Genomic DNA, 25,168 nt, shown 5'->3' with positions numbered 1-25,168 from the left:
GGGCCTGTGCCCGAAACGTCGAATCTCCTGTTCCCTGGATGCTGCCTGACCTGCTGTGCTGTTCCAGCAATAAAGTTTCAACATAGTTAAGAAGGCATACTTGCCTTTATCAATCATGACATAGATTATAAAAGCAGGGAGCTGATAAGAAACATGTTGGTTAGGCCACAGTTGGAATGCTATGTGCAGTCCTGGTCACCACACTCTTGGAAGGATGGAGGTACATTGGAGGGGATGCTGACCGGATTCACTAGGATGTAGCCTGGGATGCTGCAGTTTAGCTATGAAGAGAGGGTGAATAAGCTTCAGTTGTTTTTCTTCAGAGTGGAGAAGGCTGAGAGGGGATTTGACTGAGGTGTATAAGATTACGGGTTGTATAGATTGTCATTACAGACGGTGATAGAAAGCAGCTGTTTTCTTTAGTTGCAGGGTCAATAACAAGTTGGCAGAAATTTAAAGAGAAAGCTGGCAGTTTCAGTGGCCATTTGGAGGAAAATTACTTTCACGCAGAAGGTGATGAAAACCTGGAATGGGGTGGGGGGAGGGGGGAATAGTTGAGGCAGGAAACCTCACAACCTTTAAAAAAATAGGTGGATAAGCACTTGAAATGTCATAACATTCAAGGCCGAGTGCTAGAAAGAAGGAAGAGAATAGATTTATAGTCTTTGACAGTGCAGACTCAATGGCCAAAGGACCTCTTCGCCACTGTGAGATTCGTGACGCTATTACCCAGCCAGGGGATGGTACCCATGACAGAGCAGCACTCAGTTTGCACTGCATAGCAATGTCAGCTCACTTTATGAGTTCTTGTCAGCACATAACTGATAGTTATGGAGCTAAAATGACACACAATGATATGTCTAATATATTTAATAGTCTAGAAGGGCAAAAAGTAAATTTGGGCATCAAAGATTGCAGGATCATGGATTCACAATCACAATTCTGCACTTCACTGACTTGATCTTCCTTTTCATGGAGTGCCACACTAAAACAGAGAGGTGATAAAACAATGAGAACAAGCTGAGTGGAGTCCCATGAAGCCATGATTACAGAACATCATTGAAAAGTATCCAGATCAAATTTCCTACCTCATTGATCAAAGGCTACAACTTGGATTTATTGAAGAGGAGGCAGGAAAATGTATCGCTTCTTTATAAAAAACCAGATATATTTAATTTCTGTAAATTTATGGAATATTCCATTGTAGAAGATAGTTTTATACGAAACATATTTTTACAGATGCTATGTCCATATGATTATACAAAGCAAAACTTGTCTTAACACTGATTCTCTAAACTTAACTGTTGGTTGTGGTGTTGCAATCATACAACGTTTCCAACATATGCATTTGAGTATCCAATAATTGATGGCTGAGCCCCACTGTCCCAACCAGGTATGAATACCTACATTTTACACCTATGTTGTCTGGCAATGGGACATTATTCAAATTACATTTTCAGTCTGGCGAGTTGTGACAATAATGTGATTTCATGACCATGCTAATATAATAATAGATTAGTTGAAGGGTTAATTCAAATTAAAATCATGAGTCTTATAAATGCTTCTAACGTAATATGTAAATATTGAATATACATTTATTTAAAAATTAGACTATAAGTGGTTATCAGAAATTAGATTTGGTTATTAGCTCAATTCAAGAAGCTGACCAAAACTTGAATATTCTAGTTATCCTATGACATAACTAGTATCCCTGAGGAAATTTGCAAAATAAGTGAGAGATGTGTGTAGCTGAATCAATTGCAAGGTGGAAGTCAGGTAGGTAAAAACAAGGACTGCAGATGCTGGAAAACTGATTCTAGATTAAAGTGGTGCTGGAAAAGCACAGCAGTTCAGGCAGCATCTGAGGAGCAGGAAAATCGACGTTTCAGGCAAAAGCCCTTCATCAAGATCCGACGAGCAGCAAAATCGACGTTTCGGGCAAAAAGCCCTTCATCAAGAATACAGGCAGACAGCCTGAAGGGTGGAGAGATAAGTGAGAGGAGGGTGGGGTGGAGAGAAAGTAGCATAGAGTACAATAGGTGAGTGGGGGAGGAGATGAAGGTGATAGGTCAGGGAGGAGGGTGTCATGCGGACAGTGCTGAGCTGGAAGCTTGGAACTAGGGTGAGGTGGGGGCAGGGGAAATTAGGAAACTGTTAAAGTCCACATTGAAGGGTTGAAGTGTTCTGAGACAGAAGATGAGGCATTCTTCCTCCAGGCGTCGGGTGGTGAGGGAGCGGCAGCGAAGGAGGCCCAGGACCTCCATGTCCTCGGCAGAGTGGGAGGGGGAGTTGAAATGTTGGGCCACAGGGTGGTGTGGTTGATTGGTGCGGGTGTCCCAGAGATGTTCCCTAAAGCGCTCTGCTAGGAGGCGTCCAGTCTCCCCAATGTAGAGGAGAACGCATCGGGACCAACGGATACAATAAATGATATTGGTAGATGTTCAGATAAAACATTGATGGATGTGGAAGGCTCCTTTAGGGCCTTGGATGGATGTGAGGGAGGAGGTGTGGGCGCACATTTTGCAATTCCTGCGGTGGCAGGGGAAGGTGCCAGGACGGGAGGGTGGGTTGTAGGGGGGCGTGGACCTGACCAGGTAGTCAGGAGGGAACGGACTTTGCGGAAGGCGGAAAGAGGTGAGGAGGGAAATATATCCCTGGTGGTGGGGTCCGTTTGGAGGTGGTGGAAGTGTCGGCAGATGATTTGGTTTATGTGAAGATTGGTAGGGTGGAAGGTGAGCACCAGGGGCGTTCTGTCCTTGTTACAGTTGGAAGGGTGGGGTCTGAGGGCGGTGGTGCAGGATGTGGACGTCCACCTTCCAACCCCCCTACAACCCACCCTCCCGTCCTGGCACCTTCCCCTGCCACCGCAGGAATTGCAAAATGTGCGCCCACACCTCCTCCCTCACCTCCATCCAAGGCCCTAAAGGAGCCTTCCACATCCATCAAAGTTTTACCTGCACATCTACCAATATCAGTTATTGTATCCACTGCTCCCGATGCGGTCTCCTCTACATTGGGGAGACTGGACACCTCCTAGCAGAGCGCTTTAGGGAACATCTCTGGGACACCCACACCAATCAACCACACCGCCTGTGGCCCAACATTTCAACTCCCCCTCCCACTCTGCCGAAGACATGGCGGTCCTGAGCCTCCTTCACCACCACTCCCTCACCACAAGACGCCTGGAGGAAGAACGCCTCATCTTCCGCCTCAGAACACTTCAACCCCAGGGCATCAATGTTTCCTCATTTCCCCTTCCCCCACCTCATCCCATTTCCAAACTTCCAGCTCAGCACTGTCCTCATGACTTGTCCTACCTGCCTATCTTCTTTTCCACCTATCCACTCCACCTACCACCCCCCGACCTATCACCTTCATCCCCTTCCCCACTCACCTATTGTACTCTACGCTACTTTCTCCCCACCCCCACCCTCCTCTCATTTATCTCTCCACCCTTCAGACTGTCTGCCTGTATTCCTGATGAAGGGCTTTTGCCCGAAACGTCGATTTTCCTGCTCCTCAGATGCTGCTTGAACTGCTGTGCTTTTCCAGCACCACTCTAATCTACAGCAAGATGGAAGTCAGTCAGCTTCAAAATATTCTTGTGTGAACTCGTTAACTAAATTTCACATAATTTAGATAAGAGAGCCTGAGACAAGAGAGCCTGAGATTTAATGACAAATTAAATACAATTTATTTATTAGATTTGGATTGGGTAGCTCAGTTGCCTCAATGGCTAACAATGATTAGAATAAATCCAACAGTAAAGGTTCAGTTCCCTGGTCTGATCAATGTAGATTTGGGACCTGCCTCCTGGCCCTGCCTCTGAGAGTGGAGGGCAATGATAAGTCACCATTGACAAAACCAGCTCAAGATAGAGCATCAGCAGACAATGAGTCAAGGACCTACCAATGGCTGAGGAGGAGCATATCAAATAGACACAACATCAGTAAGCCAAACCATCAACTGCCCACAATTGAACAGCAAAAGGATGGCCTGAAAATGTTCTGCAAATTATTAACCTTGAAATACTGTACAAAGCACACTCAGTGTTACCTTAAGAGTTAATTAAATTAGTGGAGTAATTGCAATCAATGCACAATTCTTCTATATACCTCAAGGTGGTTAATATTCATTAATTTAAAACTGTTAAATAGTCTTTAGTTCTATCGGATTAATAGATTTGGGATTTCATGAGGCTATTGAAAAGGCAAGTGAGATATTAGAAAATATTTGCAAGATAATTCAGGAAACATATTTCATTCTTGTACAAGGCTTCAGTCTGACCTCACCCAGAACACTGCAGTTGAATTTCCACAGGAGTTTCCTCAATCATTTGCTTCAACTCTCTTAATTATCTCTGATGACTTGTTCCTCAAGGGAGATTACCTGGTTGTTGAGGGGATATGGATGGATAGGGATGATGGTGAACTGAAGTTCCGTTATATGACAGGATAGGACAGATTGTTGGTCCAGCTTGTCCTTTTTGTCTTTCTATGCTCCAATCTTCTTTCATCTACCAGAATTTTTGCTGCACTGCTGTCTTGTTTCATTCAGTTGTTGACTGGTGTTGATTAATTTTCTAATTAACTGTGCCTCACACTGATGATCTGTTATTTATTTTCCAATGTATTCAGTTACATTTACACTCCAATAGTACTTCCTTTTCACATTTAATTACTGTTCATATTCAATTCAATCTCTCCTTTCAATTAGACAATCATCTGCCTCATACTTTCACCATCCTGAAGCATGTAGTGGAAAGTCCAAAAGTCAGGATCTCTCATTTGTTACTGGAACTGTCTAACATTTCTTCTAAAATCTAAGCAGAAGGAAAATGTTCATGGAAGGTGGTCAAATTTTATCACTACATTTCATCAGCCACACAATAGAGACAAAAATCTGCACAACTAGAATGTGTATAGGAAGATAATTTTAAATAATTGAGAAAACAAATGACTGAAAGCAAAGCACCCAAACAAAGTTTAATGAAATTTCTATAACTTTCAGTTCAGAAATATTTCATCAACTATTTCAAATTTTCATCTAAGTGAAAAATGATGGCTGTTGACACTTTTCAATTGCCTGGAAATGGCATCACAATATTGGCATTTACAGAACATTTATTAGCTTATTAACACCTCGCAGAAATATTACATGGACAAGGTATCTTTTTGAATTCTCATATTTCATCAATGGATTATATTTTTCCAATCCTGATGTTTCTATATTTAGAGGACAATTATAGAAAATAGTGTTCCTTTCAAGAATCATTTTACAAACAATGAATAGTTTGGGTAACTTGTAAAGTTGTCATCACTTACCCTTTCTCAGGGCTAGCAAGGGTGAGATGGCGTTTTGGTGCCAAACTGTAATAAGCAGAGTCCAGGGTAAAACAATCAATACAATTGCGAGGATGTCCCGTCTCTTCGGCATCTCCAAGGTTGGTCCTACATTCCTTCATCACCTACCACAAATCCCAAAATGTTTAGGGCTACAGTACATTCAATGGAAAACAGAGTTCATAATGCTCTACAGAAGTTACACATGACATTCCTGCTTCAATTTGATGGAAGACTACTACAATTACAGTAGTCCCTATTTCATAGAGGTGAGATATTGCCTTTGGGACAAACAATGATAGTGCAGTGCATCTGAGGAAAAGCTGGGGCTTAATCTTCCACCCACATGTTGCTGCATCATTGGTTCCAACAGTGCTGTTAGAAGCAAGTTGATCAGAGCAAGAACTGCTGTGTGCACTTCCAGAGCTCAGTTTAAAGAAACAGTGATGGAATTTTAGGGCTTGCATGCTCTGTTGTCCTCTTCATCCTGTGCCCATTTGAGCAAAAATACCTTAGAAGGATGGGGTGAGCTTAGAAGAATGTGTGTATCTGCATGTAAGGGGTGGTGGGTGTAGGAAAGTAAAGATGAAATCTCAACCTGGACTAATTCCAAATCAAAGTCAGGACAGAAATAACTCAGGAGGGTGTGTGTCAGAAAGAATCAATATTCTGAAGTATTAGAAGATGATGAGTTTCATGCTGATCAATTTTGGGTTTTCTGGACATGGTTATAAAGAAATAATTGAAAAAGAGTACCTGCATGTTATTTTCAAAAGTGTTTGAGTGAACTAACAAACAGACAAAGTTAAAAATGATACAGCACCAGGTTATAGTCTAACGCGTTTATTTGAAAATACAAGCTTTCGGAGCACTGCTCCTTTGTCAGGTAGCTACCTGCTGAAGAAGCAACCCTCTGAAAGCTTGTACTTTCAAATAAACCTGTTGGATTGTAACCTGATGTCGTATCATTTTTAACTTTGTCCACCCCAGTCCAACACCGACACCTCCACATCATAACAGATAGATAGTTTGTACAACATGATGCAGAGGCAAAATATTGTAGATGTTGGAAATTTAAAATAGCAACAGAAAATGTTGGAAATACTCAGCAGGTTTGTTGAGAAGGAAACAAGGTTAGCAGAGTCCTGATAACAGGTCATTGACCTTAAACATTAACTATATTTTTTCTCCCTCTAGATGGACGTGGTCAGAGCTGCCGAGCATTTCCAGAATTTTCTGTTTTCATTTATTTATGATTTAATGTTTATTGGAAGATTTAGAATACAATAGACTAGTGAACCAATGTAAAATATGTTACATCTCTTAAACAAATGCACTGTACCTGTTGTCATCAGAGCTTAGCAAATATCACCTTCATTCAGATAAGAAATTACATTCAATGCGCAGACCTTTTCATTTCTGACTCTGTTGCCAATAAAACATTTCAAACTCAATCAGTCAGGGTTGAGTACAATGCTCTGATTGTCTAAACATTACATTTTCACATATCACTGAGTCATCACTGTTACAACACACATGGCATCAGCACACAGCAACTGAACGAAATCTGACAGGCTTTTAAAGGCAAAAATATGATTTTTCACTCTTTCAAAGCCAAAAGCAAGCAATATTATTGGATACTATTTTAATTCTACTGCTTGATGAGAACAGGCTGATTATTTGGAGTACTCAGACGAACAAATGTGTTCTCGAATTACTTGTCTTAGTCCAGCTGTATGGTTTTCAGCACTGTATGCCTGCTACTGCTGGAATAATAATAATCTTTTTGAAGTTCTCATTTTTGCTTCTTTCTTTCATTCTCATTCTCTTAATCAACCTTTCTTCTTTCTTGATTTCTATTTCCATACCTAACTTGAGTTTATTTTAGTCGAAGAGTGTGTGCTGGAAACTGTTGCATTTCATGGCATTCCTCATTCCTGATGAAGAGCTTATGCAAGAAACGTCGATCCTCCTGCTCCTTGAATGCTGCCTGACTGGTTGTGCTTTTCCAGCACCACACTCTTTGACTCTGATCTCCAGCATTTGCAGTCCTCACTTTCTCCTAGTTGAATTTATTTCACCCGATTCAATTCACACTTTATTTCAGTTGTTCCCCTGTTAACTTCTCAACCATGAACTCATGCTAGTCAATGATACACCACCATTCATTGAAATCCCAAAGATCTCTTTGACCTTGCCATGCAATTATCAGCTCACACTTCAGAAACTGCTAAATTGATATTGAAATAGAGCAAACCAGAACCATCCTGGGTGATAATGGTTAATCTGATCATGCCATCTCTCACTGTAAATTTCTCACTGGCCTTGAAAAGTGGCTAGTCTACCTCAGATTACCCTTGATGGATAAGGTATGTCAAACATTTGAGCAACAGTTAAAGTTAACTGTTCCACACAGCTATTATGCAGTAGCAATGTGACTGCTAATCACCACTAAGAGGATAATAACTTTCTATCAAAAATACTTCCTATCAAATAAATTAGTAATGATGTGTGCCAATTTCTTTTCCATTGTGATGCCAGATTCTAATCCCAAATACTGGCAGATCTTAGCAAATGGTATGATCCTTTTGCTGCTTGCAACAAGCAAGTTATCAAATGTACTGAAGCAGCCTGCACTGGCAACACTTGCAACAGTTTCCAAGGAGAGGCTGGATAGGCTGGGACTTCATTCCCTGGAGCATAGAGGTTGAGGTGTGACCTTATAGAAGTTTATGTAATCATGAGGGGCATAGGTAAAGTGAATAGCCAAGGTTTTTATCTTAGGGTAGGGGAATTCAAAACTAGAGGGCATAGTTTTGAGGTGAAAGGGGAAAGATTTAAAAACTTTCTGAGGGGCAACATTTTCATGTACAGGGTGGTATGCATATGGAATTGAAATGGCAGAGGAAGTGGTAGATGCTGATACAATTACAACATTTAAAAGGCATTTGGACAGGTACAAGGTTTAGAGGAATATGAATCAAATGGCACTAGTTTGGGAAACCAAGTTGGATCAAAGGGTTTGTTTCTGTGCTGCATGACTCTGTGACTCTACAGGATGTGATTCTGCAATTGGCCAATAATTGCTGCATAATACTGAGTGTGCAAAGAATTACATTGACAACCACTGTTGGATTGTCACCTGGGATCACATTATGTCACACTTGCATTAACTGGAAACTACATGTACTGTATATCGGAAACTACACGTACTGTATATACAGGGCCCTGTTATGTGCAAACAGAAAGAACATATGCACGTACTGCAGTGGTGAAGAAATGCCTTCCTGAACTGTTGCAGTACATGGGATACAGCTAAACCCATAACTCTCGTAGAGAAATAGTGAGGATATTTGTTACATACGTACTGCACATTCTGCACCTATTCCAATCAAAAAAAATCCGTAATAGCAATTTGTTCTTTTTTTCTCAGGGCCATGCATTGACTAATCAGAGTTAACCAATTTGGTTTAAATATTCAACAATGGCTGTTGAGTATCAATCATCATTAACTATTACATTCTCTATCACAATGTCTCTACCAAGGAGTGCTCTCCTCTCATTCAGCAGAAATGCTGCTTTCCCCTTGGATTGGTATTTTTACAAATTGTTCTGATGATTGGGAGATAAAGAGTGCCTAAAAAAGGTGAATATTTCAGTAATATTCATGAAAATAAATATGATATGGTGCTGAGTTGGTTTTTTTTCAGATAGTAATAATCAACTCTTCTACTGGTTGTTTGAAGTTCAATCCAAACAAATTCCATTCAGGGAAATTAATGCAGGGTACTCTTGAGGTTATTGAAGATTATCTTGTGTGGAATTTGCAAAGGATCAGGGGAAATATAAATCACAAGTGGACTTCAGCCTAGAGCTGCCATTAACTTAATGAATCACACAAGTGACTTCTCAGGTGGTCATCCAGATGTGGAGCATCCCCAAGTGAGAGGGCATTTAGGGATTCTCTAGACATTAAAATGAATGGGTGAGGAATGATGGAAAGTGGGCTTGGGAATCGCCCCTTTTTCAGATATGGTAGATAGGGTCCCTTTGATGGGTTAAGAAATGTTATGCTATATGTTAAGATATATTAAGAAACTAAGGGCTCTTGTGGCACAGTACGAACGCACCTATCTCTGGGCCCGAAGATCTGGATTCAGTCCCATCTGCTCTAGACATTTAATAAGGTTGATTAAGGAAAAATCCGCAGTGAGAAACCGTGGGCTCTGGCAGTAGCGCAGCTTTCAGAATCATTAAAAGCTGAGTCAGTTCGATTCTGAAGCAACATTTCTGTGAGCAGGAATCTTTTCATCTCATCTATAACATTCAAGGATGTGGGACCAGTGCAGGAAATTGGGATTGGTGCACTTTTAGTGGTAGTTATGTCAGTGCAGATTCGATGGGCCAAAGGGTCTTTTCTGCACTATATGAATCTATGAATGCATGAATTACTCCGACTCCTAGCCCTCTTCAATTCCCACAATTAGCTGAGCCTCTCACATCATAGTTTACAGAGAGCATAGAAGCAAATGCTCTGTGGGATCACATTACTCATCTACTGAAGTAAGTAGTTTCCACAGTACACAAATAAAATAAATAGTTTCATTTCATGTTGTGTAATTCTACATTCTAATTGATAATTTTATATTTTATACACTAGAGTGCAATGTTTAATCTGTGCATAGAGATATGTTAGCAATATACTATTTCAGCAGCTGACTGGTTCTGCTTGTATCTTATCTCATCTGTAATGATTGATATATAAAAAAAAATTAAAGATACACTTTATTGTAGAATCACAAAATTGTTAAGGTACACAACAAGGCCATTTGGCCCATCATGTCTATACCAGCTGTAGAACATTTTGACTTAATGCCAAACTCCTGCATTTTCCCATTACATTGCTTCTACTTAAATAATTAGCCAATGCCATCTTGAATCCTCAATTGAACCTGCCTCCATCACACTTCAAGGTTGTGCATTTCAGAACCATACAACAAAGGGTTTTCTCACCTCACATTTGCTCCTTTTGCAGAACACTTTAAACTCTGCCATCTGGTTCTATATTACACCCAATCATTTTAAATTGTGCTTGGACTGAATGGTTTGCTTGGACTATTTCTGAGGACAGGTAAAAGTCAACCACACTGCTGTGAGCCTGGAGCCACATGTCGGCTGGACTGGGCTAGGTGGGAGACTGCTTTCTCTGAAGACCATTCATGAACAAAACTAGCTCTCAATCCTGGATTTTTGTCTGTGAATTTAATTTCACCAACTGCTTTCCTTATTTGTTTTAAAACATGATGCCAGACATTGTGCTTAGCCCGTGCATTGTGAGTTTAATGATGTTACCACTTTGCTATGGCTCCCCCCCCCCCAGAAAGTAGATAAGATTGGCCATGAGGCCCCCTTTTGTGCTGTGTCATTTCCACAGTTCGGGAAAGAAGCTGTTATTACTGATCTGAGTTATGCTCAGAAGAGAAGAAGGTTAGCCCTTCAAACCTCTCATAATCCTCTGAAAAATGCTTTATTGCATGTATTGTTCTCAGGTCCTTCAAACTTTGTTGTAATGAGAAATGACAGCGTCTCGAGTTCAGTGAGAGCCTCAAACATAACATGAAAGAACAAATTCTACTGTGACTGGATTCATTTTTTGTACAAATTGTATCATATTGCTGGTGAGAAAACGAATTTGTGTTATATAACCATCCTCAAATGTTTAGATACCAAGAGAATCAAGGGATAAGATTTGAGGTAAAACATCAGCAGAATCTGACTGAATGATGGCGAAGGCTCGTAGGGCTTTATAGTTGACTTCTGATGAAATCACATGTTGTTTCTGTGGTGCTATTAAGGGAATTGAAGTTAATGGAACCTTTCATTTCCATCTGAATCAATAGAACTGGTAGATGGGTTTAACATTTTAAGTACCTCTGACAAAGCTGCACTCTTGTGTTTATCTGTTTCTGCAATGAGACCAAGGTGACACCAGCTAATAGGAAGTCAATTATATTATTTGCTACATCACACTGAAATTAGATTATTATTAGCTCTGGGGACTGGTAAAGCATTCTTAATCAGCTTTATTGAAATTGAAATTGTTTACAGCAAGAACTCAGGAAATGTTTGGTACTTGGGAAATGCGCGTGTGTGACAGGTTTTGCCATAATAAGGTTCCCTTATAATTAGTTTGTGCATTGTGAGTAATGGTTTTAATTGACTTTGACTTTGTTTTAATGAGGAGGTAATTTTAAGGTGTTACAGAGAGATTGTCATCTCACTGGGTTTGTTTGGTTATAAAAGCAAGATTTCTTTTACAATTCCTGGAGGAGCCAGACACAGAAATCTGGCTTAAAGACTGTAATAAAAGCTCTATCACACTAGATGTTATTTCTGTTGTACTGTGAAGATTAGTCTTGTAGTTTTACAGAGAAACTTCAAGGTACATTTCCCGACACAGCAGTTGGCAGGGAGTCTTGCCTGCTGGGGCTATTCAAATTCAGATCTGTGATACCCATTAGTTCCCAATCATTCGGGATACATGCTTCCTCTCCATAATTAAGCCTCTTCACCAGGTGTGCCTTGTCAGAAAATCAACCCTTTCATTTCAAATGATATTAAGTAATTTTTAAAATCATGGTCCACAATATCATGTCGCTCCACTCTGTGCTGAGATCTATTATCTTCCAAGAGAGATCATGTTTACCATGGTTACATTAAGCAATGCAGCTTTTTCTGTGTTGATTGAATATTGAGCCAATAGGCAGAATAGCTCAATCAAAGTTGAATGGCTTGTTGATTCCGTCTGACTTTGCTGGTGCAAACAAGGCCAATGATCATTGGAAAGCTGTCAAACTGTGGGGAAGCTTCTAAGTTTTGTTATTCCAAACCATTATTACCACAGAGGCATTCAGATGATCATGTAATATTATATCAAGGCAATTTACTGAAACAGGTTACTGAGTCCAAAAGAAAAATATCATTGTTTATTCTCTGCATCAGTCCCCATTCCAATTTTACTTCAGTTAACTTAATTTTATTATTTCTCTCAGCCTCATGTAGTTACTTAGCTTCGCTTTAAACCCACCTGTGCTTTGGTCCCAACTACCTCATGTCATTTATTATAATCACAGGAGGGACAAATTTATATTGCGATCCCTGATATGCTCTCCAAATTATGTTACAATCTGGTTAGGGATTGTAACCACTTCTTTTAAAGTAGACAAAAGTTCAGATCCAGGACCTCAATAAGCCACAATGTTCCACTGCTTTGAATAAACAGTAAATCTTTGCTTTAAATTTGAATTATGAATACAGTGCAATGTATGTTAAATTTAGTTCTAACACCCAGAAATAATATGTGGTAAACATTTTCTTCATTGTTCAGTCCTTTGAGTATGGGAGTTGGGAAGTCACGTTGAGGTTGTGCAAGATATTGGTGAAGTCTCTTCTGAAATATTGTGTTCAATTCTGGTCTCCCAGTTATAGGAAGGATATTATTAAGCTGGACAGGGTTCAAAAGAGATTTATCAGGATATTGTTGGGTATGGAAGGTTTAAGTTATAAAGAAAGGCTGCATAGTCTGGGACTTTTTGCACTGCAGCATAGGAGGTTGAGAGGTGATCATATCTTTTCCAGAGGCTAGGCAAGTTCAAGACAAGGGGACACATTTTTAAGGTGAGGGCAGAGAGATCTAAAAAAGACATGAGGGGCACACTGTTTATACAGAGGGCTGTTTATGTGTTGAATGAACTTTCTGTGGAAGTGGGGAATTTGAGCACAATTACAATGTTTAAAAGTTGTTTGGATAAGTATATGAACAGGAAAGGTTTGGTGGGATATGAGCCAGGAGCAGGCAGGTGAGATGAGTTTAGTTTAGAATTATGTTCGGCATGGACTAGTTGGATTGAAGGGTCTGTTTCCATGCTATACGATTCTATGACACTATGTGTAATATACTATGATCAAACACCTCATGGCACACACTAAACATGAAATGTGATCCACACAAGTCCCATGGATTTCTCAGCAATTATTGCAGAAGTTAATACATGATGAGTCGTCAAATCTCAGTTAAATTCACAAAGGGTTACAATTTTTCACTTCTGTTAGCCTGGTTTTTAAACTTCAGGTTGGGAACTCTTCTGTCATGGACCGATTCAATAATTACTCCTTTTCTGGTGAATCATCCTTCTGTCCTGGATTTACATTCCGCAGACTCTGAAACTGCTCAGAAGTTATTCATAAGCATAACTTTCATTTTATTCATTCACAGGATGAGGGTGTCACAGGCTAGGCCAGCATTTATTGCCCATTCGCAATTGCCCAGAGGGCACTTAAGAGTCAATGACATTGCTGTGTCTGACATCACATGTAGTCCAGACCAGGTAAGGATGACAGACTTCCTTCTCTAAAGGACATTTAGTGAACCAGATGGATTTTCCTGACAATCGACAATGGATTGATGATTATCATTGACTCTTAATTCCAGATTTTCTTTTAGTGGATTGTCATGGAGGGAATTAACCTCAGATCCCCAGAACATTCCTGGGTCACTGGATTAACAGTGCAGCAATAGTAACGTTAGGCCATCACCTCCTCCTACTCATCACCAAAAATTAGTTGCACTTAGACAGTCCTGACCTTGGGCTTTAATCTTGCTCAGTTACATCAAGAAAATAGTATTTGTCAGCTTTCAAACCACATCCTCTCATTGCATTGAGGTATTAATGTTGTATTAATTTCAAGCCCTTATGTTTTACCGAACCCAGAATGATTTTTCAACTTTCTCAACTCCCCAGGAACTCCACTGAGTCCTGTTTCCAATTCCTATCTATAATTCGTATTAATTCCTTGGACTTTTCAATGGTATCATTTTAACATTATAGAACCACTTAGCTGCTTTTGACTCCTCACTGAGTCCCCCTACTCAGTATCTGTGTTTGTCAGCTGCCTTCCCATTAATAGAACTCAATTGCATTCCTAAAATGGAGTCTAGAGCTCACTCTTTCACAGACGTATTAGCCTTCAACCCACCTCTGTCTCCCCTGAACCCTAACTGTCCTGAGTGTCCTATCTGAAAAAACTTGTAATATCCTCCCATTGAATGTTGCCATCTGTTGATTTTTGGAGTTGCTTATTCAGTTAGATTGTCACAGAATACTGGAAATGGTCTGCATCACAAACAGTTCCACATACAAAAAGGAATCACCAGTTGGTCTTCAAACCCTTATAGCACTTGATAATAACTACGTAATATTTGTGACCCCCTAGTTCTGATCTCTCCCACATGTGGAAGCTATTTTTACGTATGAAATTGTTTCATAATTCTAAGGATATCTATAAGATCATCACTTTGTCTTTTCTGAAGAGAGCAGCCCCAGATAATCAGAATTTCTCAGCTCTGGTCTTACCCTTGTACGGTAAAGACCACACTAAATATTAGCAATTATGAAAGGACCTAACTGTCAGACAAGATTTAAACTGCATGTTTTGTTTTGATTAGAATATTACTCCTAAGTGTATATTTGTTCTTAAATAGTTAATATCCTGTATAGGAAGGCTGAGATGTATGCATGGAAAGCTAAGAGAACCAGTGTGTGGAGCAATGGTACTTATGTGTCATTCCTCTCTGAGAAAGTAGGATCATTAACTCATTCCAGATAAGAGATTGGGTGATTATGCTGATTTAACTTCTTTTCTCTAAGCTATCATTGCTCATTATGTCTGAATGATGTTATTAATTTGAGAACAGCAGGAGATATTTTCTAAGGGAGCTTCCACCTAGAAGCATAGTAACCAGCTTCACAGACAGTCCTCTTGGCCAGCCTGGAGACAGACAGGGTCAAACTTCCCAGTGAAGATCAATCATGACAAACACACAGCCCGATGTCTATTCAGGAGGTGTGCTGTGAGAAAGAAACCCAACCAGACCAGGACTGAGTCTTGTTCCCTGAATGTAGATTCTGCCAGATTCCGAGAAATGGCTGAGAAGAAAAGCAGATCTTTAGCCTGCGAATAAGGTCTTAGCAGCATTTTATCTGCTAGAACCGGGGAGGAGCTCATTGGGATATAACGGAAATTTCATTGTATGCTCTTAAAAATCACCAAACAAACCAATTCTTTGATGTTGATTTGATGACAGTCAGGGAAAAGGGGCTAACTGAACACCATTCAACAAACGGCTAAAAACTTTGGGCTGAATGGCCTCTGTCTGTATGATTCCATGACTTGTTTTTGGCCTTATCTCACTGAAATGGAATCATTGAAAAGGTTAGGAAACACAAATGTGAGATTATTGTACCATTTTATTTAACAAATGCCCTTTACTGTTCTGGTCCTGGATCAAGTTTTACCCATCTCTGCCTCAGCTCCTTGCTTTAATTGGATGAGTAACAAATTTTATCTGATTATATTTCTGTGAAGTACCTTTGAATATTTCTACAATATTAAAGATGCTATATAAATGTAACTTGTTTCTCGGTCATGCTATTTAGGATTAGACATTACTCAGTCAAGTGACATGGGAACCACTGACTGGACTGATTAAAAATGTTGAATCTGAAAAGTTTTTGGGAGCAGATCTGAAATTTGGAAACTACATTTTATTATTGGTAATGATGGCCTACAAACAGCACCCCTGCCCAGTGAATACGCGAACTCAATCTATCCAGCTTCAGTTAGGTCCTTTTCCCAATGTTCTGGAACAGCAGATTTGCAAACATCTGATTATTAGCTGTAAGTTTCCCCAGTGGTATGAAACACAGACATCCCCACAACAACATTTTGATAGTGGTAAATGTGGGACATAAATCAAGCAAAATATCCTTGTTTTGGAATTGGATATATAACATTTTATCTCTCCACCCTGCAGGCTCCTTGCCTCTATTCCTGATGAAGGGCTTTTGCCCGAAACGTCAATTTTCCTGCTCCTTGGATGCTGCCTGACCTGCTGTGCTTTTCCAGCACCACTCTAATCCAGACTTGGGTTTCCAGCATCTGCAGTCCTTGTTTTTGCCTATATAACAAGCAGTAGTCCACTCTTGAAGACTTACTCAATGTCAAACACAGCGAATTACCTACTTACTGTGAAAGGCAAAAGATCATCACTAAAAGATGAATTTGTAATGTCACTCCCCACCCCATCCCCTCTGCTTCAAGGATAACCAGCAGCCGTTAAGAACTGTTAAACTTGCTGATTTCATTCCTTATTGTTCTTCCCAGTGAATTGCATTGAAGGCTAGCCTCCTCCTTCATGGAGAGACTTAAACAGTGATTTCTTAAAACCTGCTCGTGGGTGTATGGCACAATGGCTCAGTGGTTAGCACTGCTGCCTTACAACGCCAGGACCTGAGCTCGATTCTAGCTTTGGGTGACTGTCTATGTAGACTTTGCATGTTCTCCTTGTATCCGCATGGGTTTCCTTCAGGTTCTCTGGTTTCTTCCCGCAGTCCAAAGCTGTGCAGGTTAGATGGGTTGGCCATGCTAGGTGTCCAGGGATGTGCAGCTAGGTTGATTAGCCATGGGAAATGCAGGGTCACAGGGATGGGGAAGTGTGATGTTTGTTGGAGGGTCAGTGCAGAATTGATGGATTGAATGGTCTGTTTCTGCACTGTAGGGATTCTACTATGAGAGTCATGTAAAATTGAGAAATGGATGTCACTGGCTGGGCCATATTTATTAGGTAAAAACAATGACTGCAGATGCTGGAAACCAGATTCTGGATCAGTGGTGCTGGAAGAGCACAGCAATTCAGGCAGCATCCGAAGACAGGCCTGTCTTCGGATGCTGCCTGAATTGCTGTGCTCTTCCAGCACCACTGATCCAGAATCTGGGCCATATTTATTGCCCATCCCTAACTTCTCAGAGGGAACTTAAGGGTTAACCACATTGCTGTGGGTCTGGTGAGTCACATGTAGACCATCATTGGTAAAGATGACAGATTTCCTTTTCTAAAGAACGTAACAAAAGGGTTTTCACAAGAATCCACAGTGGTAACATGCTTGCCAGGCTAGTTTTTTGTTTGTTGATTTCAAATTTCACCATTTGTTATGGTGTAATTCAAACCCATGTCCCCAGAATAGTATCTTGGGATTCTGGATTAGTAGTCCAGTGACATTATTACTGTATAACCATCTCTCCTCAAATGTCCCAGCAATAGTCAATCATCAAACCTGTCCTCATTCAGTGTCCAAACTCGCACTGCCCTTCCCATATTCCCCGAGGCCCTCACAAATCAGAAATGATAATAGCTCACTAAAACATCAGGAGCTATGCATTCAAATTATTCCCTAACCTGTGGGTAAAAGTTTCTCCCTACATTCTGTAATGCAATTACAATTCAGCTCTTATATAAGTGATTTTGCAACTTCATTAGATACAGTGCACGGAGAAATTCTGTCTCTTCCTCCCCAAGGGTCATTTTATTCAAATTGTACATTTATCACTTGAGACTAGAGAATAGGCTGGAACTCTCAATGATGCTCAAAGAAAACCTCTTAAGAACATAACTTTCTTTCCTTAATCTTCTATTAGTTCAGGTAATTTTCAGCAGCTAACAGAGTAGTCTGTCACCTGTGCCTGATGAAATGGCTGCTGCAGGAATTTTGTCCAAAGATGTGACATAAGCAAGTTCTTTCCGTGACTTGTGAGCTAAAACTGGATTATGTGGCCACAATCAACTTCCGTGCCTATGAAGTAAATGATGGCATATTACTTTTCATCCTGCCAAAAATGACTCTTTATGCAACTTTGGCTAAAAGAGTTAGCTGTGCTCGTCACCATAGCAACAGTCTAAGGTCACATAAAAATCTACCCAGAAAGAGGCACCTTCTCCCAAGCAAACAGAGCAAACAATTCAAAGAGTTCCAATTTCTTCATTATGTACTTCATTGAGCCTTGCCTTTTCTTTGCCCAAACTAATGGATGTGCTGGCATATCCAAAGAGCTAAATTAAAAATGCACTACAGCACTCCATTTCTGGAGTATTCTTTCAACAATGGCCTGTGCTTCTTAGAGGTGACACTAGTGTTTTTGTTGTTGGGACTTTCAGTGACTCAGGCATGCATTAGATGAGCCAAAAGAATTGATGCAAGTGCTAATCATAAATGGATGTCTGTATGTGTCAATCCACATCTGAACCTTAACTGTCGCTAAAAATGGCAATAATGTAATTCAGAGAAGTGTACTGAACATGGAATGGCATAGTTTCAGTGCAGATCAATGCAGAACTATTTATGAAATGTTTCTTTGTGACAGATATGATATTACAAAACTGGAAAACAGTCAATGCTATTCTACTTTTAAAAAAATGATGCACAGGGTTGGCAGAACTATTGCACAAACTTTTTCATATTACTGACTGGTCAGGTTGTATTTTTGAATGATATTCAAAACCTATCATTTAACTTTGTGCAGTGGTGTGTGAAATGACTCCACAGAGGCCAGCATCCCATCACCAAGTCACCCTTTAATTACATGTAGAGATTCCTTGACATGTAGAGATTCCTCAGAGCCAGCTCTCAGAATGAACAGGATGTCTAACACTCCTGTTTTTATCTTTCCTGATAAAGGGCTTTTGCCTGAAACATCAATTTTCCTGCTCCTCGGATGCTGCCTAACCTGCTGTGCTTTTTCAGCACCACTCTAATCTTGACTCTAATCTCCAGCATCTGCAGTACCCACCTCTGCCCTCTTGTTCTTATCTGTCAGTCAGGGCTCCCTGATTGGAACAGATTAACACCCTCAATCAGGGAACTCATATTCTTTGTGATCCAGCTGGCTGAGCTCATTACAATCACTACAATGTGATACACATTATTGTCACTGAAACATGTGCTGGATAAGCAGCTTATTGAGTAGAATGCAAATGATAAGTTAACCCTTGGTAGGCTCCACCACTATCAACAGTAATATGCAGTGCTTTGCAGTGCTGGGTGTACAAATGCCTCTCAAACATGTTCTAATAAGAATCTAGTCCCAAGCATTTCCTCACATTTCCTAGTGTATGAAGAAAATCATCAAGCATATTATTTTTTGTTGTGACAAGGTTTAAGTGTTCTATTCTGCACAATGAAGAAATGCCTATCCTTGTCTCTTCCGATAGTTTGTAGCTTCTCATAGTTTTTCCTTACCTATGAGTGACTGCTGTCTGACTCTGCTAGGCTTCTGCAACTCTTGTATTTACATTATTGTGTATAATACTGCTCTGTAAGTACATCTCCTACTAGTGTAAACAGTTCTACCCTTTATTCAACCTGTTGCACTTATCCCATAATGCCTTGCTACATATCACCATGACATTATCATATCCATTCAATTATATCATACATATGTCAGGCTATTACAAAGCAATAAAGTGCAACTTTGACACATTGACCATTTAGAAACAATGATAAGATTACTGTTTGTAGCTGTGTAAAAGTCAAGTTTCTAAGACTAAACATTTAGCTTAGAAGTAGATGGTTGGTAAAGAGATCTAAGGGGCAACTTTTTCATGCAGAGGTTGGTGCATGTGTGGAATGAGCTGCCAGAGGAAGTGGTGGAGGCTAGTTCAATTGCAACATTTAAAAGGCATCTGGGATATATGAATAGGAAGGGTTTGGAGGGATATGGGCCTGGTGTTGGTAGGTGGGACTAAATTGGGTTGGGATATCTGATCGGCATGGACGGGTTGGACTAAAGGGTCTGTTTCTGTGCTGTACATCTTTATGACTATAAGTGTTGAAATCAACCTTCTCCTATCATCTCGCTGTTGTCGGGTTTGGGGATCAGAACCTGTTCAGGCTCACTCTTGTGAGCCTGAACATGCAAAGACAGCCAAATGATAGTTTGATTATTAAATTGTTATTTTAAATTAGGTAAGATCTTAATCTTCTGTCACAATAAAAAATTGGTTTTCTTCACAGACGCGGTACACCCTCCGAGACTGATTTTGAAATTTGCAATGCATACATCTTTTTTCTTCTTTCTGGGTGTAAATTCAGATAGATTCACCAAAAACAGAATCCCCAACTTTCGTTTCCTGATCAGGGGAATGGAGATGGAAGATTTCCTGGCCTCGCAAACATTACCCAAAAGAAAACTAGCCTGGAATGTGAGATTTTCATTCTGGGGTAGCAGGGTTCCCTGGTCAGCAGATTGGATGACCCCAGAACAACAGCCAATGCCATTCGCTGTTGATGAAGGCTGGGTACAAGGTCTGCCAAGCAAAGATACCAAAAATCGCCCTATACCCATCAACCTTCATGTCTCCTTCCCCATATACTCCCTACCACCCATCAATGCCACCCCATAGCCTCAATACTGTCCTAAGCCCTTTACCTGCCCAATACCCCTGTACAGTGTTTTTTCCAACTTACTACCAACGTGTGTCCCCCTTCACCACCATTGCCATTCCCTCTCCATACCAATTCATCTACTATTCACCAGGGACAAACCTAAGGAGCCATGCTGGCATAAAATGTAGTTATGTGTTTCCTCATTTTGTCACTATTTTAAAAAAAAGCCATTGACACAAAATTATTATCAAATACATTGAAATTCCTTTAACTAATCCCTTATGAAAACAAACATTTCATTTAAATACATAATCTCTCAGGAAAATAAAACTAAAATCTTATTCTATAAATAGTTAAGAGTTGTGAATCAAATTGTGTTCTTGTCAAGCACTCTATTAGGAAAATGATAGGCTGGGAAATCCGTCATGCAGCAGAATCCTTTAATGGCTTACAGAACAGGTGCATTTAAAAAAAGTTAATTTTTTTAACTCCACACATTTTTCTGACAGCTCTTTGACAGTTAAAGAATTTGAAAGACGTTTGATAGTTTGTCTGGCCTTTTACATCTTAACAGTTGCAATGGGTTTAAACACTTTTCAAGCATAATTTTGTCTCCTTTTAGTAATCACAAAGTGTATGTTATCATCCACTTTGCCCTAACAAAGTGTACTTGACTCCTAAAAGGTACCTGATACCTTCAAGAACACTTGCTACTCCATATCCCCCTCCTTCCCCTCAAAGATGCCCTAGACCCACAGACACGATTACTTCAACTCTCCAAATAGTATCTGGGTAATCCAAAATAAATACATTGAGATTGACCTGTTTTGATCTGTTTTAACTTGATCTGCTCTCTTCGCTTTGGGTTTCAGACAGTGGCGACACAAAACTGGAGCTTAAATGAGGGCAGCTGATAATTATCTGGCCAAGTTTCTTTGCAAAAACACATGTGTGAAGCCAGGGCTGTTTCCAAATCCTCCCTTGCAAAAATTTGAAATGACAAGTTCAGTGGAATGGACTTCATATTTTCTGTGATTTTTACTGCGATGGAGAGGCTTTGTCTTGTGATTAAAAAAATCCAGGCTTGTGAGTCTATTCTGGTGATTTTTATTAATGCACTTTGCTATTACATAATTTGAACTGTAGCCACAACCTAGGTTTCCCTCTATCTGTATATTTATTCGAAAGATCCACCAAAGCCATATACACAGCTTCTTCCAATCTCAAACATTCCTATCTGAATTTTGATTTCTGTAGCTCATCCATAAAAATTTGAATGCTCTGCAATCTCAGTGAATTTAAGTTTGAAATGGGTTGGTATATGATATCTCTCTTTCATACTGCATTGTTGTGCTATAGAGTGGAATTGAAAGGATCAGAGTGTGAAGTGAGTTAGTCACTGTAATGCCATGAGCTGATGATCACAGACATGAGGACCTGAACAATTATCTTTGATAGTGTGCTTTGTTTTGATTCTGTGAATTAGCAGACTTGTATCAAGAAGGGGTCATATTTTTAAGGTGAATGAAGAACAATTTTAAAAAGACATGGGAGGCAAATGTTTTACACAGAGAGTTGTTCGTGCATAGAATGAATGTCCAGAAGAAGTGACATTTAAGAGACATTTTGATAAGTACAGGAATTAGATATATTTGGAGTGATGTGGGCCTGGCGCAGCAAGTGGAATTGTTTAGCTTGGCATTATGGTTGGCATGGACTGTTTGGACTGAAGGGTCTGTTTCCGTGCTGTATGACTATAGCTCTGGCCTTGGATAGAGGTGAGGGAGGAGGTGTGGGCGCAGGTTTTACAGTTCTGTTTGGACTGAAGGGTCTGTTTCCGTGCTGTATGACTATAGCTCTATAATGAGTTTGACTTTGGTGGTGAGCGGGTGGTAAGTGGAAAGTGTTTGGATTTTTAGCTAAATTCAGGGGTCAACTTATACACAAGATCAATTATTACTGGGCACACAATGTATTCTGATCATATTTCAAATATTAAATTACTTCTTGTTTGTTCTGATGATTTGTAACTAACACATAGCAAACCCTAGAATATATTTTAAGTTACAACTCAGCATATCTTTGACCACTAATTCACGTATCTTGAAATACAATTTAAAACAGATCTCCTGTTAATCACCTTTATAATTTCCTTATGTGACTCCCTTATATCTTGACTGTGCTGCAATATTTCCTTGAATATTTTTGTTTAAAAATTGGATGACATAGTACTTGCTCTAAGGGGGTAACAACAGAAGCTGAAGCATCCAACGGTCACATACTTGTTCTGCACCAATGGAGCACTGTATACCTAGTTTGTGAGAATACCCCAGTGTCCTCTGGCCACCCAACTGAAAACAGTGCTAGCAAATTTGTAAGCAAATCTAAAGGCCTGGCCTATATTCGATTGCACCTGATCACTGCAGATTATCACAAAAGATTATGGTAAACAATTACATTCTTGAATTCTCCTTCTGACCCATCTCAATGCCCAACAATTACTGGCCCAACATTTGTTTTCCTTCTTTTTACACCCAAAGTACACACAAAGTGAGACCAACTCCAACCAGCTGGTCACATCCTGCTATCTCATGAGGATAACATGGGCATAAACCATTTTTCATATCCTTCTCTCTGATCTGTGTCTTTTAAAATTTTATCATGAAAATCTAACCCCCATTACTGAGACTCTGAAACAGTATTCATTATAATTGTTCAGGCCTCGCTTTCCTAGCCCTTTGTCAGCACCACATGCTCTGACGATAACATCAACTGCACATCTCATCAACGGTACATGCGTAGATGCTTTCTGCAGTCTATCTCCTGAGAGCCAGCTAATACCACAGGCTGCATCTGTGTATGCATGGCCACCATGCAAATCAAATTTTACTTTTCAATTGGTAATTGCTTCAAGCACCAGAAACAAACTGAGGAAAGTTTTTTATTGCTCAACAAGTTGGCGGCATGGCAGCTGAGTGTTTAGCACTACTGCCTCACAGTACTAGGGATCCAGGTTCGATTTCCTCTTCGGGTGACTGTCTGTGTGGAGTTTGCACATTCTCCCCGTGTCTGTGTGGGTTTCCTCCAGGTGCCCCGGTTTCCTCCCACAATTCAAAGATGTGTAGGTCAGGTGAATTGGCCATGTTAAATTGTTAGGTGCATTAGTCAGGGGTAAATATTGGGAATGGGTCTAGGTGGATTACTCTTCAGAGGGTCGGTGTGGACTTGTTGGGCCAAATGGCCTGTTTCCATACTGTAATCTAAAAAAATTGTTACAACCCTGAAAGCACTCCTTACAAAGACAGAAAAAGGAGGTTCCGCTGTACCCATCAAAAGGGAATTGGGTTGAATTAAACGGAAAAATATGTTATGGGAAAATGGCAGGCGAATTATACAGCATCATGAATAGAACAAATGGGATAATGAAAGGATTTCATTTTGGATTTTTTTGGAACCAAATGAATACACTCTGCCCTATCACAATGATGTTCTGAAATACCTTGGCCCCTTTCCTATAATACAAATTGCACACAGGTCACTCACCGCATCAAAAAATGCACCCGTTCTGCAATTTGTGCTTTGCCATAATAAGCTTTTTGTACGGCTGCCAAAGTTAGCAATAAATGTGAGACACTCTTGTGTGTCTACATCAGTAACACACAGCTAGCTTCAACTACAGTCACAGGCAGTAATACTGCACATTCTCTTCTTCAAAACTGATTGTGCTCCTCAAGCAGAATTATTACATACTGCGGACACTAACAACTACATGAACATCTCCGCTCCCTGTTCAAGTACAAAACACGGGAACAGGAGGATATTTAGAATCTGGGGTGAGGAAACTGAGATGTTTGTTACAAAACCAAAGAAACATATTGACTGAGGTTGGTTTTGCTTTACACTAACTGGGCTTTCACTAGACTTCAGCAAGGCAGGGTTCTCTTTACATTTACCGACTGGAACTTCAATCAACCTGCAGAATGCATCAATGTATGTGCAGAATCCTTCCTGCACCAGTTAAAACTTTAATGTGCAGAGTCTACGCAGGTGAGCTCTCTATTTTACTACATAGTTAACTCAACATCAGGTGGGCTCCTAAGCATTGGGGGACACAGGCTTTACATTGCATTATTGCATTTATCTTCCTTGCAGTGCCAGACTCAAATGCTCTGGAGATAATCAAGTCAAATTGTATCAGAGTCAGGTTGCAAAAGGGCCTGATTTTTAAAAAATTGTGCCAACACTGAGCATGCAGCAAAAATATTCAAACGATAGACAGAATTTCTTCACTCAGAGAGTAGTTGTTTTCTCTGCCATAGAAAGTGGTTGAGACCAAAGCTTTTTCATAATAGAATTAAATATAGTTCTTAGAGCTGAAGTGATGAAAGAGTATATGCAGAAAGCAGGAACAAAGTACTGATCAGTCATGATCACACTGAAAGACAGAGCAGACTCAACAGGCCAAATGACCTACTCCTGCTTCTATTTTCTCTGATTAAGGCCCGATGTCATTCCTGCCCTAACTATCTCAATGAATTTGGTCTTGGC

The 25,168-nt window shown here is 40.1% G+C and overlaps 1 protein-coding gene across 4 annotated transcripts in view; it reads right to left on the bottom strand.

Moving 5' to 3' along the window:
* The window catches only part of LOC122540699 (galactosylgalactosylxylosylprotein 3-beta-glucuronosyltransferase 1-like), a 171,565-nt gene that overhangs the window by 20,583 nt on the left and 125,814 nt on the right, over positions 1 to 25,168 (bottom strand). For 3 of the 4 annotated variants that reach the window (XM_043676812.1, XM_043676811.1, XM_043676813.1), the window contains one exon: positions 5,325 to 5,467. In XM_043676812.1, coding sequence (XP_043532747.1) covers positions 5,325 to 5,436 — 112 coding nt within the window. In that variant the 5' untranslated portion in view covers positions 5,437 to 5,467. Of the gene's footprint in view, positions 1 to 5,324; positions 5,468 to 19,297; positions 19,309 to 25,168 lie in introns of those variants that run through there. The other variant, XM_043676814.1, reaches the window with a different exon arrangement.

This window comes from Chiloscyllium plagiosum, chromosome 35, assembly GCF_004010195.1.
Source record: "Chiloscyllium plagiosum isolate BGI_BamShark_2017 chromosome 35, ASM401019v2, whole genome shotgun sequence".
NCBI lineage: Eukaryota > Metazoa > Chordata > Chondrichthyes > Orectolobiformes > Hemiscylliidae > Chiloscyllium > Chiloscyllium plagiosum.
Note: the sequence above shows the minus strand (reverse complement) of the source record. Positions and strands in the feature narration are given on the sequence as shown.